Genomic DNA, 17,718 nt, shown 5'->3' with positions numbered 1-17,718 from the left:
CAGAAGAGGGTTAAGACCTGGTTGTGCCACCTTACTTGGGGTGGGAGGGGTGATAGCCAATCATGGGGGTGGTTGGCACCTTGATGGGGCCAATGATGAGATTGTTATTTGCCATTTTGAACTTTGTATTTTATATTTTATATTTTGCATTTTATATTTATGTGTATTTATATTTACAGTATACTGTATGGTTTTAACGATATTTTAATCTTTTATCTTTAATTGTTTGTAAATCACCCAGAGTTGTAATATGAGATGTGTGGTAAAGAAATATGATAAATAAATAAATATAACCGATAAGGACATTAAGGAAGGAGTATAACATTACAAATAATTGTAGCTCAGTGGTTGAAGCTACTTAACATGATGTAGGTTTCTAATTTAACTTTAAAATAATTAAAATTCAAAATTTAAACATGAAGATTAATTTTAAAAAAGTTAAATTTCAAAGATTTCTGTCCATTGCTAAACTGAGATTAGCAGAATCAATTTTCTGTTATATGGGATCTTCACATAAGAATTACTAATTGCCCAATACCTCACCCTTATTTTCACTGGAAGGACAATTTTTTTAAGGAGTTGAACTATAAAATAAATCATTTTAATCATATTGCCCACTCCACAGTAATTCATGAGAGCACCAGGTAAATTATATTTCATATTCTTAAAGGTTGTCATGTTTATATGTTATTTGTGGCCCCACAAAGGCTGTACATTCCTGACTTATAGCTTTATCTGACCAAATAGCATGGCTCTAGGTAAAATAAACTGAGCTGTGCTTCATTTAATCATATCTTCTTAATCTTTATAAATGTTACCCAATTCAGCCAAGAAATAAAAAATGTTATAGGGTGCTATTTAAAAATGTTATTTGTTGATTTTGCTGAAAGAGACAAATCCACCTACTCTCTGAAAGTCCAAAGAATATAGTAAATCCTATCTTAGCTTCTCTACCCATATCCTATTACTGATGAGACATAAAATGTTTCTTTCTTCTGTCTTTTAACTAGAATATTGGCATTTTCTTTTTTTGTATAAATTTTATTAAAAGTTTTACAGAGAGTATAAAAACTAACACAAAGTAATACAGAATAAAGAAAGAAAAGAAAGAAAAAGAGAGAGAAAAGGAAAAAGACAAAAGTGAAGAAAGAAAAGATAAAAAAAAATAGAAAGAAGCTTCCAGTTTGTAATTCTAATTTCCACAGCAAATACAAGTATGATTACAAAGTAATCTGTCACTCTATGATTACAAAGCTCATTTTTTCTATTATCTATTTTTTTTCTAATCATAAAAACCACAAGTCGTAAATGCATTTTTTTCTGTTTCATGAAAAAAGTCTATAAGGGGTTTCCAGTCAGCCATAAATGTAGGTATTGTCTTTTCTCTAATCAAGGAAGTCCATTTAGCCATCTCTGGAAGTTCCTTCATCTTCACCAACCATCCCTCCATTGTGGGTAATGTCAAACCTTTCCACTTTTGAGCATATAGTAATCTTGCTACAGTTGTCATATATAAAAACAAAGTCCTGTGGCTTTTTTCTAGCTGTCTGTCCATTAATCCCAAAAGAAAAGCCTCTGGTTTCAATTGTACATAAGTCTTTAAAATCTTATGAATTAGAGTATTTATTTGTATCCATTTTTTTGACTTTTGTACATGTCCACTATACATGATAAAATGTCCCTTCATGTTGTTCACATTTCCAGCATGAATTTGAAGTACCTCTATACATTTTAGACAATTTCTTTGGTAACATTTGAAAACAAAAGTTTTCTTTTACTCAATGGGAAATTCAGATTGATTTTCTTATTTTCAGTTATTCCCTGTATCAATTTCTCTGTTTCTAGCAAGATTAGGTCTGAGAACGCTGTGTGACTATATAATTCTTCTTGTTGAAGTGAAAAAAAAAATGTTTTGGTTACAGAACAACAGTGACCTTTTGTCTTTTAAAGACTATTATCAGCATTCTGTCGCTGATGCAGCTATGAGTAAGAGATGATTAATCCTTTTATAGTCAAAGAGAAAGGTGCACTATATTCAAAGAATTTTCCTTTAAGTTTTTAAATGATTCCTATAATTCTCTAGGCAATTCTTTCTATGCTATCTTTCTGACTTATCAGAATTTCAAGTATGAAATCAGATGGCCCCAAAGAGCATAGCAATGCATGTCTCTTATGGAAAAATTGCAAGGAAATATTCTTTGAATTAAAAGGATACATGCTGTTCTGCAGAAAAAGCAATGAGATCAAAGGTCTACAAGGTGGGTGTATTTGTTCTACAATCCATTCAACATGGACCAATCAAATATAAAGACCAGTTGAACAGCCATCCTCTGGGTTCACATCTCACAGTTAAATCACAGTTTGTTAACCTATGGCTTATTGAATAAATTACAAATGGGTAGGTTTGTACATTATAACCCATGGTTTAAAAAGGCAATGGTAAGAGGCACACAACACACTAAACCAAATCCAAACAAGGCACATTAACCAGGAGACTGTCAGGGCCTAACTATGCCCCATATTAATTGTTCCTTATATTAATCTGTTTAATATAGAGATACTCCAAATACTGTACTCCTATATTTTAGACTTTGACAAGAACAAAGTATTGTTGCTTGTTTGTTTCCTGGTTTGTTTTTAGTATCATATTATATATTGCCCAAACCTATCAACAGGTGGCTTTTTTGCATATGGCAGCCTAAGCATTGAAGACAATGGGAATGGAGTGTAATATTCTGTATTAAAATTAACTTGATTTTTAGTAACTTGCTCTGTATCAATGGCTACACATGTAATAAAGCTAAAGTTGAAACCTGAACTAAACCACACTGAATTATAATATGTTGAGTGTATGAGGGTATACTTCTTCTCTATTTTTATCACTGTTAAATACCATGTATGAAGGAAGATTTCATGACCCTCACATCCTGGGAAGTGAAATCTAAAAACCTCTACAAATTATACCTAAAATGCAATTTCCAATCTCATATTTAAATTCAGGGTTTTGGTTTATAATGAACTACATGGATTCAGAACATTATGAGAATAATCCATCTGGAGCTGATCATGTCCTTCAGCAGTCCGAAATCATGTCTGCAAACTCAAGGAGCAAAATCTGGCTGAGCTTGTCTAACTTTGGAAGCTAAACAGCCTGAGGCTGGTTATAATTTGGACAAGATTCCACAAGAACTGTCAGGATTATGGGCTAGATTGTGAATGAAAAAGCATCCCAGATACTTTTTATCGAAGCATATTGCTTCCATACTACTGCCAAGAAAACTCCTTGCATGCATCCATGAAGTCACAGGTGTCAAGGTCAGTTTTAGGGAATCTTTCCTGCGTGAGAGTTTTAGACTATTGAAATGGATGTTGCTGTGGAGACATTTGTCTGTGCATCTCTTCATTTTTATTCAAGACAAACATTTCCCTTTTTTAAAACCTTTTATTTAATATACCATGATAGCTAATGCTATTGAACTTGAGAATGAGGATCCTGTGTTTTAATAACATTAGCAAATATGTACTTTCATATTTATTAAAGCAAAACATTTCCCCTTTTAACTTATAGTATATTTAATATAATATGACAGCTAAAACTATTGAACTTGAGAATGGTGATCCTACATTTCAATAACGTTAGCAAATGCATTAAACAATTGTTTAATGATGAGAAAATGCATCTTATTTCTTAATAGATCTGATTAGGATGCAACAGGATATTGTCTAAAGAAAATGATCCCTGGAGAAATTCCTTTTCCGTAGTTCTGCTACAGGGTAAAAAGAGCCTTGGTTGTAGTGGTTATGGTGCTGGGATAACCAGTCCTAGTTCTTCCTTATGGAGGAGGAAGCTGATTGGGTTGGGTGATTTTGGGTCAGCCACTCTTTCTTTCACTTCTAGACTGGAAAGTAGTAAAACATCTTTTTACCAAATTGTATCAGACCAGCATGGTTATGTTACAGCCCATAACTTTTAAGGACATTATCCTGTAGCGGATTACTTTGAGCTGATAACTACAAGGCAAAGGAACTTGCCCCCACATCTGATTTTTTCCCCTCCATTTTCATTTAATTTTACTACCACTCTCTCATTAAGACCTGGAAGCAGGAAATTTTACTCAACTTTCCCTATGGAGCATGGAATAGGATCTATACTGTGCATAGGATAACCATCCAGGAACTCTAGAATTTCAGTCTTAGAAGTAGATGAAGAAGAAGAAGCATTTATAATTCTAGTGTCAGAGATCCTATGATTTCAGTGATATTTCAAGCATGTGTGCATGCCCGCATCCTAATATTAATTGTTGTTAAAAATTAACTCACCTGAACTGCATAACTTTACTTCCCTTATATTCATTTTGAAGTTGACTTGAATATAGTATATCATCCATCTAGATGTACAAAGATGAAAAATGCAAAACAGATGTGAAATATATTTCATAGGCCACTGTTAATATAGAAAATATAAAAAAATGATATAAACTGAAAAAAAAAAAACTTTCCTAGAAAGGCAAGAAATATTCAGGTTTTTTTCCTTATACAAACTAATATAATTACTGGAAATAATATCCTAGTTGATGTGGAGATATATAGATATTTATTCATCAGATTTTGCCACCGCCCATCTCCCCCAGAGGAGGGACTCTCTATATATCTATATATCTATTTATCTATATATCTATCTATATCATCTATATCTATGCAGAGAGAGAGAGAGAGAGAGAGAGAGAGAGGAAGGAAGGAAGGAAGGAAGGAAGGAAGGAAGGAAGGAAGGAAGGAAGGAAGGAAGGAAGGAAGTAAGATTTTGGCTAATTCAGCAGTTACATCTTTTTGTTCAGAAATAATGAGCATGTTGGGAAAAGGGCGCACACATGCACACACACAAACTGCTTGACATCAATTTACACATTTAAACTGTGTTCCACACGGTACTGAAAATGTCTGTAAATGGAGCGACAACAACTCTGATAATACTATTTCTAATATTGTGGCCTATGTGAGTTAAAAAAAAAAGCAGAAAGAAAATACATTTTAGTTTTTTCAAAATAAATCAGATCAAATCAAATCAATTTTTAGTCAGTCATAGACCAGCAGATAAAACAGAAGATTCACATCTAATTAGAATAAAATGAAAAACACTTAAAATTCTAAAAAATCTAAGAAAAATTAGAAGAGATACTGCAATGTACTGTACAAATTATAGAACAATACTTGACTATTGTCAATGAAGTAGAATCAGATTGCTCTAATAATAACAACTTAAGATAAAATGAATCCAAATGACCTGCATGTTTAGTAAAGAATGGAGATAGTAATTCTTGGCAAGCAGCTGCATAGAGAGGACAATACAAAATGACATGTTCCATCATTTTAATTATTCCTCTGCCACATGGGCACAGTCTTTGTTCAAAAGGGATGTTTTGGTATCTCCCTTCAATAACAGCTGTTGGAAGGGCATTGAATCTAGCCAAAGATAAGGACCTTCTAAATTTTGGAATCATTATGCAGCTAAGATATCTGGCTGGTTGGAGAAGATGGCTGTGGAATAGCCCCCCAAAAATGTTTTTAGGTAGAACTGATAAATCTGATTGCAGCTTTAGATCTATGGCCCATTGTTTGAGATCAGCTAGTGCATGTTCATAGCCCATCGGGATGATGGCTGCCCCCAAAAAGCCATATTGTCATGCCCCGTTCTAAGGCATGCATGCCTCACAATGTGATCATGCCTTCCTGATGGAAGGGAGGGGTAGGAAGTATGCATAGGCTTATCCCCTCAAGAACAATTGCACAGATGGCTCGCCCAAGCCGGGGCAGCCATCAACATAATCACCGGCCCACCTCACAGGGCTCCAGGGCACACACCTGTGCCGGACACGGAAAGAGGACAATGGCGTTCGGCCGGTATCTGCCCTAATTGCCCATCAAGGCCATTGTCTCACCGGGATCGCCCATCAAAAGGGCCGGGAACGGACGTACGGACAATGGAGGGCAGAAAGGGGCAAGGCCGACATGCGTGTATATTAAGGGAATGAGCGCAACACGTGCTCATTCCTGTCTTTCTCTCGTGTTCGTATTCTTTCCCAATAAACCGGATTTCCTTAGCCTGCCAAAGTTTGAGTCCGCGTCTCATTGGGGAAAAGCTACGCATCACGCATATAAGTGCAGTTTGGCATGTATTGCCTGGCAATATTCCAAATACAGTGCAGATAAAATCTTTCCTCAGGATGTAGTTATTCCAGGGATTATCAGGTGTGAAAACATGACTTGGAACTCAAATCTCCTGGTAACCATTTATTCAAATTCTATGATACATTAGATAAGTAGTTTGGAATTGAATTATTGGGCATTTTAGAATTTTAAAAACAATCAAAAACAGGAAAAGACGTGTTGGATTATTTTTTTCTTTCCATGCTACTAATATAAATTTAGCCCCAAATCTATGTGGCGAAAAGATTATCCATTCTTTATGGATGCCAGTGGCTATGGTTCCAGTTCTGTTAGCTTCTGCTAGGCTGTTATTTTAGAGATAAAAACAGTATAGAACACTGTACTCATATATGTAGCTCTCTCTCCTCTGTGAATGCACATGCTGTGTGTGGGTATGTACACACAGAGAGACATACATACACATGCACAAATTTGTCTACCTACCTACCTACCTACCTACTACATATGATTGGACAGAGTGTTCATGCTCTGAGTCCCACCAGCCACTTTCACCCAATGGAACCCAGGAAGCGGGCCTTATCTGTTGTATCACATGCCTCTTGAATAACAACCCACAGAAATCCTTATGGACCCCACCATGACCATATTTAAAAAGTGTTTGAAAACTTGGCTTTCCCCCCAGGCCTTGGATTAGGGTGGATGGCAAATTTCTTATAGGGATTTTCTTTGGTTAGCTTGCACGTTTCCTCATCTGGATATACATGGCTCTTTTCTCTGTTTTATTTCTTCTTACTGTTGTAATATTGTACACCAGCCACCACCTTTGACTTTGCTAGATTTTTAAACTTGTCTGTCTGTCTGTCTGTCGTCTACTTAACATTCAGTATATGCACTTGCAAACTGACTCTGAACAGCCAAAGGTTTTTTTTAAATATCACAATACAAAAGCAGTAATAGAAAAATAAAATGCATATCTTGTCAGGAACAAAGCATGTCATTTGTATATTTACATTTAAAATGGGCTTATATGTCAACCTGGTTCAGTACTTGTGGGAACGTCTAGGCGTTCAAGGCTTTTTTAAAAGTTGTCAAGTTTGGGGCCAGAGGTAGGGGAGTGGAGGCAGATACTGTTCCATTGAGCAAGCACTGCAACAGGGGAGGCACACCTTCTGGGTCTTATCGGATGCCACTCTTTAATTGATAGACTCAGAGCATGCCATCTCTTCAGGATATACCTAGGCATGCACATACACTCACATTATTTATTTATTTATTTATTTATTTTATTTTCTATCCCACCTTTATTATTTTTATAAATAAGGTGGCGAACATACCAAATGCTTCTTCCTCCTCCTATTTTCCCCACAACAACAACCCTGTAAGGTGAGTTGGGCTGAGAGAGGGTGACTGGCCCAAGGTCACCCAGCCGGCATTCATACCTAAGGTGGGACTCGAACTCACAGTCTCCTGGTTTCTAGCCCATTGCCTTAACCACTAGACCAAACTGGTTTTTCTTACATGCTTTTCTTTCTCACATACAGTACATATTCACATGCATTCATATGAGAACATATTAGGAGATTTGACTTATTTGAAGTAAAAAGGGAATGTGGAAATATAGAAATAACCCAGGAAAAAATCAATTCATCTTTACCATTTGCTGAACATCAAAGGCAAGAACTTTGAAGGCTCCTGATGACTTATTTTGCAAAGCTGGGGTAAATAGTGCTCCTGACTTTATTGTAAATATTCCCTCTGTTTCATGGCATTTTGCTCCTGATAAAAAAAGTATATAAGTGAGAAAGCAAAATGTTTCTGTCATTTTGCTATTTGTTTAGACTTTTTTCTTTTTGCATTTTTTTTTCTACCTGTGAATATGGATCCACGGAAGTGAAGATAGAATGAATATTCAATTTTATTTATTTCCATTATAAACAGTTCTCATTCTATTTCTAGTACAGAAGCAATGGAAGTGTGCTTTACCCAACTTGGACAGAAACTGAAAGGGTGCCCACTGGAAAATATAAGAGCTAAATGGAGTGATGAGCCTCTAGAGAGGGTGAGAAAACATGGGGCAAGGAAAGTTCATTGATTTAACAAACCATCCTTGAAACAACTTCAAGAAAATAATTTTAAAAAGCAGGGAACATAGGAGCCTGGCAGCCCAGGAGGAAATGGCTACTAGTGATCAGCCACTGGAGGAGAGGGAGCTTGGCAGGTGTTGTAGCCAATCAGATAGATTCTTACTAGATCAGAACTCTGTAAACCATATACTCAGAAGGTCTTAAGACAGCTTAGAACACAAAACAGCTTGAAAACATGGGAGCTGGTGGAAGATGACATCATCTTTTTCTGCACTCGGAAACAATAGGTGGCCCATTCTGGCAACAAGATAAGCAGCAAGTCCAGAACTGCCTTTATTCCAGACAGCACATAAACAATAACAACTTGACTATTCTGTATTAACGTTGCTACAGATGAGGACTGGCTGGGCAGGGATATGTTTTTCTTGAATTACCAAGTCTGCTGTTTGGACGTTCACTTGGACTTGATACAAACTGGGAAAGGTTAGTTCCGTGTTTCTGGACAATACTGCTGTGTAATCTTTTAAAAATCTTTATGTCATTCAACCCTATCCACATGCTGAGCCCTATATTTGTGCTTTCTTGTAAGGAAAAAAAAAGACGTTTTTAATATTGGCTTCTTTTATAATATAATTAGTACTGGCGTACAGTGTACTGGTGGTGATGAGTATTTGATATAAACTGAACTAATTTTGAATTCATCATCTTTTTGTCCTATTGTTTCATTTTGTTTAGTGTTTTTAGATAGACCATCTTAGAAAGATTACCTAAGATGCTTTGGCTTAGGAGTTGTTATTTTTTAAATTCAGACTATTAAAAAACAAAAAAAACCTGTTGTAATCCATATCAAAAGTTTCAAGTTGGATTGAGATTGCTAAAATACTAGTCAGAGAGCAATAATAGCCAATTTTATTCAATTAGAAAACATGATGCTTTTATTGTTGTTTATTCGTACAGTCGCTTCTGACTCTTCATGACTTCATGGACCAGCCCACGCCAGAGCTTCCTGTCGGTCGTCAACATCCCCAGCTCCCACAGGGACGAATCCGTCACCTCTAGAATATCATCCATCCACCTTGCCCTTGGTCGGCCCCTCTTCCTTTTGCCCTCCACTCTCCCTAGCATCAGCATCTTCTCCAGGGTGTCCTGTCTTCTCATTCTGTGGCCAAAGTATTTCAGTTTTGCCCTTAATATCATTCCCTCCAGTGAGCAGTCTGGCTTAATTTCCTGGAGGATGGACTGGTTTGATCTTCTGGCAGTCCAAGGCACTCAGAATTTTCCTCCAACACCACAGTTCAAAAGCATCGATCTTCCTTCTCTCAGCCTTCCTTATGGTCCAACTCTCGCAGCCATATGTTACTACGGGGAACACCATTCCTTTAACTATGCGGACCTTTGTTGTCAGTGTGATGTCTCTGCTCTTAACTATTTTATCAAGATTTGTCATTGCTCTTCTCCCAAGGATTAAGCGTCTTCTGATTTCCTGACTGCAGTCAGCATCTGCAGTAATCTTCACACCTAGAAATACAAAGTATTTCACTGCTTCTATATTTCCTCCCTCTATTTGCCAGTTATCAATCAAGCTGGTTGCCATAATTTGGTTTTTTTCGAGGTTTAGCTGCAAGCCAGCTTTTGCACTTTCTTCTTTCACCTTCATCATAAGGCTCCTCAGTTCCTCTTCGCTTTTAGCCATCAAAGTGGTATCATCTGCATATCTGAGATTGTTAATGTTTCTTCCAGCGATTTTAACTCCAGCCTTGGATTCCTCAAGCCCAGCATGTCGCATGATGTGTTCTGTGTACAAGTTGAATAGGTAGGGTGAGAGTATACAAACCTGCCGTACTCCTTTCCCAATCTTAAACCAGTCCGTTGTTTCGTGATCTGTTCTTACTGTTGCTACTTGGTTGTTATACAGATTCCTCAGGAGGCAGACAAGCTGACTTGGTATCCCCATACCGCTAAGAACCTGCCAAAATTTGTTATGGTCCACACAGTCAAAGGCTTTAGAATAGTCAAGAAAACAAAAACAGATGTTTTTTCTGAAACTCCCTTGCTTTTTCCATTATCCAGCGGACATTGGCAATTTGGTCCCTAGTTCCTCTGCCTTTTCTAAACCCAGCTTGTGCATCTGGCAATTCTCGCTCCATGAATTGCTGAAGTCTACTTTGCAGGATCTTGAGCATTACCTTATTGGCATGTGAAATGAGTGCCACTGTTCGATAGTTTGAACATTCTTTAGTGTTTCCCTTTTTTGGTATGAGGATATAAGTTGATTTTTTCTAATCTGATGGCCATTCTTGTGTTTTCCAAATTTGCTGGCATATAGCATGCATTACCTTGACAGCATCATCCTGCAAGATTTTGAACAGTTCAGCTGGGATGCCATTGTCTCCTGCTGCTTTGTTATTAGCAATGCTTCTTAAGGCCCATTCAACCTCACTCTTCAGGATCTCTGGCTCTAGCTCACTGACCGCACCGTCAAAGCTATCCCCGATATTGTTATCCTTCCTATACAGGTCTTCTGTATATTCTTGCCACCTTTTCTTGATCTCTTCTTCTTCTGTTAGGTCCTTGCCATCTTTGTTTTTGAGCATACCCATTTTTGCCTGGAATTTGCCTCCAATGTTTCTAATTTTCTGGAAGAGGTCTCTTGTCTTTCCTATTCTATTGTCTTCTTCCACTTCCATGCATTGTTTGTTTAAAAATAATTCCTTATCTCTTCTGGCTAGCCTCTGGAATTTTGCATTTAATTGGGCATATCTCCCCCATCACTGTTGCCTTTTGTTTTCCTTCTTTCTTGGGCTACTTCTAGTGTCTCAGCAGACAGCCATTTTGCCTTCTTGGTTTTCTCTTTCTTTGGGATGTATTTTGTTGCCGCCTCCTGAACAATGTTGAGAACTTCTGTCCAGAGTTCTTCCGGAACCCTATCTACTAAGTCCTTAAATCTATTCTTCACCTTCACTGCATATTCCTTAGGAATATTAGTCAGCTCATATCTAGCTGAACTGTGGGTCTTCCCTAATCTCTTTAGTCTGATCCTAAATTGTGCAATAAGAATTTCATGATCGGAAATACAGTCAGCTCCAGGTCTTGTTTTTACTGACTGTATATATATCTGCCACCTTTGGCTGCAAAGGATGTAGTCAATATGATTTTGGTGTTGTCCATCTGGGGAAGTCCATGTATAAAGCCATCTCTTAGGTTGTTGGAACAGTGTTTGTTAGGCAGAGTGAGTTGTCTTGCAAAATTCTATCAGCCTATGTCCTGCTTCGTTTTGTTCTCCCAGGCCATGCTTACCTGTAATTCCAGGTGTCATTTGACTGCCCACCCTAGCATTTCAGTCTCCCGTGATGAAAATAACATCTCTTTTAGGCGTGTTTTCCAGTAGGTGCTGCAGATCCTCATTGAACTGCTCTACTTCAGCTTCTTCAGCATCTGTGGTTGGGGCGTATATTTGGATGACTGTGATGTTAGATGGCTTGCCCTGAATTCGAATTGAGATCATTCTATCATTTTTTGGATTGTATCCAAGCACTGCTTTAGCCACTTTGCTATTAATTATGAAGGCTACTCCATTTCTTCTGTGGTCCTCTTGTCCACAGTAGTAGATCTGGTGGTCATTTGATGTGAAGTGGCCCATTCAAGTCCATTTCAGTTCACTAACACCCAAAATGTCTATCTTTAATCTTGACATCTCACCAATAACCACATCCAATTTGCCCTGGCTCATAGATCTTACATTCCAGGTTCCAATGGTGTGTTGATCCTTAGAACATCGGATTCACCGTTCACCACCAGCACCGTCGGCCGCTAGACGTCCTTTTGGCTTTGAGCTAGCTGCATCTTCATGTCCCAGGCTAGTTGAACTCATCCTCTGTTCCTCCCCAGTAGCATTTTGACCATCTTCCGATCTGGGGGTCTCATCTTCTGATGGTATACTGACATATCTCTGGTTGTACTGATCCATTTAGTTTTCATGACAAGAATACTGGGGTGGGTTGCCATTACCTTCTCCAGGGATCGCATTTAGTCTGTCCTCTCTGTCATGACGTTCCCGTTTTGGGTGGCCCTTCACGGTTTAGCTCGTGGCATCATTGAGGTGCTCATGCTCCAGCACCACGACAAGGTAACGATCCTTTGCTGGTGAACATGATGCTAGGAAACTGAATATTTCCAGAGTACCATAAGAACTACAGATTATCACTTAAACTTGGGCATGAAACATAGTTTTCTAATGTGCAACTGTGAAAAAGACTGTTGCAGTTTACCTTGGCTGGCATGACAGGGACACATTTCAACAAGTGATGATTATAACATAGATTTAAAGTTCATTTAAAGCAAATTAAATATAGCTTCTCAGATATGTTATTAATAAATATCTTGTTCTGTCACATTAAAAATTACAATCTGGCTATTTTTAGAAATCTATAAATGTCACAGCCATCAAATTCAGGAGCAATACCTCTGCTCTGAATTTAATCTACATTCTTTTTTCTATAGAGCACTCTTCCTGTTATATGTTGATGGGTTATTAGCAGAAATACGGAATTCCACAATGGAATGATGGTCCAGAGAAAGATCAATCATTTTTGTGCGTAAAGGGCCTCTCCATGCTCATTACACAAAATGAGTGATTAAGGTAAAGCCAATAAAGTTACGCTCAATGTATTATATTTTCTAACTAAATTCTTCCCTTTCTTAATCAGCATTATTTTTTTATTTTACTTTTAAAAGTATATATTTATTTTTATTGATTTTTAATTAATAACAAAAATAGAAAAAAAGAAATAAAGCAAAACACAAAGTTAATAAAGATGGAGATACATACATTGTCAAAGAGAAAAGAAAAAAAAAACACATGAAAAGTACTTTAACAAAAAAGTGAAAAAAATACAACAAAGGCAAAAAAACCCATAGTTTAATATGTCATTATAAGTCCCACTTTTGGGGGGAGATGGGCGGTGATGGAAATTTGAAAAACAAACAAACAAACCAATAAGAATAAACAGTTACAATTCTATATATACTTATCTAATGCAAATATTATTCAAGTATGTATATATTTCTGATACATTTATATGACTATCATGTTTTTTTACATTATTTTTCTATTTTAAATGTGCACATTTGTATTCATGTCGTGCACTTTTCTGTTAATATATGCATTTTCATATATCCTTTTCTGAATAGAAAGAATTTTGCCAATAATTTTTGATAATATATTTTTACTGTATCCATTGAGGAATTTATTTATTTATTTATTTATTTTTCAAATTTCTATCACCACCCATCTCCCCAAAAACGGGACTCTGGGTGGTTTATGTGCACAATTTTCCAAAATGTATGACTATTTGTATTTATGTATGTATTTATGATTTTATCACATTTATATAGCCATCCATCTCATGGGAAGTGTTGGCTATCCTTCAGTTTTTATTTTTCTGCTTCAGAAAACTGCATCAGAATATTTGGAAATGTTTGAGTTTCAAGAAATTACTGCATTTTGGTTCACCATTGGTTCAGAAAATATGTAATAGTTACATTTGCATTAAAATGCAAATATCTTTTTTTCTCTGCCCTTAAGTGGGAAGTTTTTTTTTTTGTCTGCATCAATTCCACGCATGCAAGGAACTTGGGAAAAGATATAATGCAGTAGAGTAGAGGCCTTATAAATCTAATGACCATATATCTATCCTGTCTTCTAGTAATTTTCTGGTCTTTTGCAGTCAAGATTTGGTAAAACATATTAATATTATAGGACAAAGAAAACAAGAAAACAATACTTGATAGCAATTCATATGTTTTAAAAAATGCATTATTAGTTCATAAAGCCACTATACAACAGGAAGAAAACAGATTGCTTTGGTATCTTTTAAAATAACACAAGCATGTGAAACTTTGTATAAATCTTGCCAACTAACTTCTGAAAAAAAAAGTACTTTTAAGAAGAAATAAAGCAAAAGTATGGTGACCAACAACACAACATTGGGAAATGCTCACTCACAAAATAACTTAAGTGGAAAGAAGAACCTACGTAAATTTAACATTAAAATAAATAATATGCTATAATTAGGTTCTGATGAAAAATAAGTGCATTATGTCCTTGAGAATTTAACATCCATTAGACCACAGACCCTTACAACCATGAGAATATATCACTGCAGAATGGAGTGCTGATGCTATGACCAGTGGGGTTCTTTCTATTTCCATTTGCCTTTTCATTCTATGTAACAATAACATTTAACTACATAATTTGAGTATAATTTCTCAAACATTTAAATGAAAGAAATTCACACAATGATATAAGTACCAAATCACTTTCATATAACTTTAAATCCAACCTGTTTCTTGTTGCCATTATTTCATAGAATACATGGTTTAGCATCTAAATGTTGGATGGTTTACCCATCTTCAAGGGTAGAATATCTACTTTACTAATTTTTGTATATATACATATACATATACATATATATATTCAAATAAGCAGTAGCCAGCATAGTGCCAAACATAATAAGCAATTAAATATGTCAACAGCAATTTAAGAGTTTTAAATTTCATCACAGAGCTAAATTATAAAGATTGCTTCTAGCTTCTTACCTTGTTCAGTCGTCTTGTTGAACAGCCACAGAAATGTTAATAAAACAGTACAAATACATAGGGATATTACAAACAGAACAGTGAGCAAATATTCATAGCTGTTAAAAGGAATGTTTGTCTTCTTGAACAATATTTTTTTATTCATTTTGAGCTGGGACCTGAAATTGCTGCCAGGTGCATGTAAGTTTAATAATAAAAGTGATAATGTGGGCACAATTATATACCAGAGATGATTGTAGTTAATTATTTATTTTTGATAAAGTGCTGGACTCAGTGATTCCAGAAGTTTATACCGTAAGACATAAAAACATAGTAAAAACTGTAAAAAACACAAAAGGCTTAAATCATAATGTTTTTAGTAATTTTAATTCTAGGTTTGGGCACACAGTATACTTTATTCCTAAAGAAAAAATGTTAATGGTAGAAATACGTAATTCCTGTTCAGAAGGTAATATTTTTCAAGATAACATATGTACATATTCAACACCCAAGGCTGTAAATGTGAATTTTCAACTTTGCATTATTATTTCATCTATCTGTCACTAGTACAATTGTAATGACTTTGCATGTTGTTACTTTCAGGTACTTGGTTTATAGTTTCTTGGAAGTTCCAGAAAGTTATGGATACATTTACCTTTGCATTGGCAGGAAATAAATCAAAGTGCAAAGCAGCAATGGAGAATCTGTTTGGTGTTTGGTAGCAACCTGGTTAGGGCACCTTCACACACAAGGGCAAGGAAGTATTAAGGAAAGTTTGGGGTAAGCACTTTAGTTTTTTTTTTAAGATTCATATTTTAAGGAGTGCAGTGTGCTTATGTGTTTCCCAGCAAAAAAATGGCATTAAAATAAGCTTTCAGTTTTTACAAAGTATGATTGCAGTTCTGAGGTGTGCAAAAGCAGAACTGAGGACCACTTTTTTCCATGGAGTGAAAAGTTGCCCTTTTATGTAGCTGGAAAAAAAATAGACAGGAAGACATGAAAATGAACATGTGATAGGAAACAGTGGAAATGAATATGTTATGCTAGTTCATTACAATGCTTTGTGCATGGCCAGCCCTACCAAATAGTACCTTGAGACCACTGCCTTAGCTGGCAAACTCTGGAAGATAGTAGTGGCTTAGACCTTTCCTTCTAAAGAATTCTGGGAGTTGAAGTCGACACATTTTAAAGTTGCTGAGGTTGAGAAACACTGCTCTAAAGAAAGAGAGAGCTACAGTATATACAGTATATCACATAACCTTTCTGATCACTGAAATCTTCTGCTGATTTCAGGTGTAGCAGAAATGGTATCTCAACAGCAATATTAAAAACAAAACAAAACACAAGTATATGTCACTTTCCATATGTTGCATGAGGGATTAGATGCCACATTATCTTCCACTGCAATCCAAAAAATGCTTGGGAAAACATCTCATTTTCTTCCACAAGTTTTAAGCAGTAGTGAGTCTTTTTACACTCCTGTAGTTCCATATGTAAAATCTTCAGTTGTGTGCAGACATAACCACAGATGCCTCCTGCTCGGATATTTTTCTTCCAACTCATGAACAGCAGCAGATAGGTGACAGGGGATAGAACTAGCATGTCATTCAAGCAGAAGAGTCCTGAAGAGGCTACACTTAATATAACCAGTGAAACCACTCATCAACCCTAAGAGTGCAGGGTTATCACATATATGATAAAAAAACAACAACCCTGAGCATGCAGTTCTATAAAGTAATAAATCAATCAATGGGAAAGGTTGTTGGTATTGGTTCTACTTACACAGCATAATTAAGTTTCAAACAGCTAATACAACCTGTTCTTCATGTGAATCACTTCTAAGTTTATTTTCTTATTGAGAAATATCTTTAAAAAAAGAGAAAACCTTATATTCTACAATTTTACCAAATTCTAGTGTATGAATCTTTTCATGGTAAGGGAAAAACATAGCAACTAATATAACTGGATGCATTTTCTTTCTTTCCTGGAACTGTTACGCACCTGCAATGAAATACTGTAAAGAACTGACTTAGAAATCATGGAAAACTTTGCAAAATACATCTATCAATCGTTGAAGGGGATCTGAAAAGCCAAAACTTCCTTGCTATAATAAATTGCCAAGCGGCAACATTTTGTATGCTGTTTTCTCCAGAGATGGATGGATGGATGGATGGATGGATGGATGGAGGATGGATGGATGGATAGATGGATGGATGAATGGATAGATAGATAGACAGATAGATAGACAGATAGATGATAGAGATAGAAATACTTTGCTACCCAGTGTTATGTACAGATGCCATACTTCACAAAAATAGGGAATATTTGTATACTATAGTATTTATATATTATCAGACACTATTCAAAATAATTCAGGGTACCATTATATTTAAAAATGGACTCAAATTGCTTTCAGAATTAATAGGTCAAGTATGTCAGCCGTCTTCCATAAATGGAGAATGCCTCTTGTGTTTTAAAATACAAGGTAGAACTGACAAATCCCTATAATTTGGTATAGCTCAACTGTGACATATTGGGACTTCAGTACCATATACTGTAATAAAGAGTCTGGAAACACATCCACAAGTCAATTTCTTTTTTATAGTGACAGCTACTTAGAATTTTATCAGAGGCATTAAGTGGATTGGAACAGTCTCAAAATAAAGTTTTGACTGACTAGTTAGACACCTGATATCAAACACTGAATTTATCCTACCAGCGATAAAGTAACAATCCCTGTTCAATCAAGAGTTGCATTTTACTGATCTCACATTTCTTTTAGGTATTGTTGTTTATTCGTTTAGTCGCTTCCGACTCTTCGTGACTTCATGGACCAGCCCACGGCAGAGCTTCCTGTCGGTCGTCAACACCCCCAGCTCCCCCAGGGACGAGT

The 17,718-nt window shown here is 36.1% G+C and overlaps 1 protein-coding gene across 1 annotated transcript in view; it reads right to left on the bottom strand.

Moving 5' to 3' along the window:
* Positions 1 to 15,114, bottom strand: part of TMPRSS15 (transmembrane serine protease 15) — a 73,321-nt gene extending 58,207 nt beyond the window's left edge. The window contains exons 1-3 of the mRNA XM_063305472.1: positions 14,847 to 15,114; positions 7,820 to 7,941; positions 4,321 to 4,388 (exon numbers count right to left, since the gene is read on the bottom strand). Coding sequence (XP_063161542.1) covers positions 4,321 to 4,388; positions 7,820 to 7,941; positions 14,847 to 14,991 — 335 coding nt within the window. The 5' untranslated portion in view covers positions 14,992 to 15,114. The remainder of the gene's footprint in view (positions 1 to 4,320; positions 4,389 to 7,819; positions 7,942 to 14,846) is intronic.
* Positions 15,115 to 17,718: the final 2,604 nt, after the last annotated feature.

Source organism: Candoia aspera, chromosome 5 (assembly GCF_035149785.1).
Source record: "Candoia aspera isolate rCanAsp1 chromosome 5, rCanAsp1.hap2, whole genome shotgun sequence".
NCBI classification, from domain to species: domain Eukaryota; kingdom Metazoa; phylum Chordata; class Lepidosauria; order Squamata; family Boidae; genus Candoia; species Candoia aspera.
This window is presented reverse-complemented; position numbering and strand designations above follow the sequence as displayed.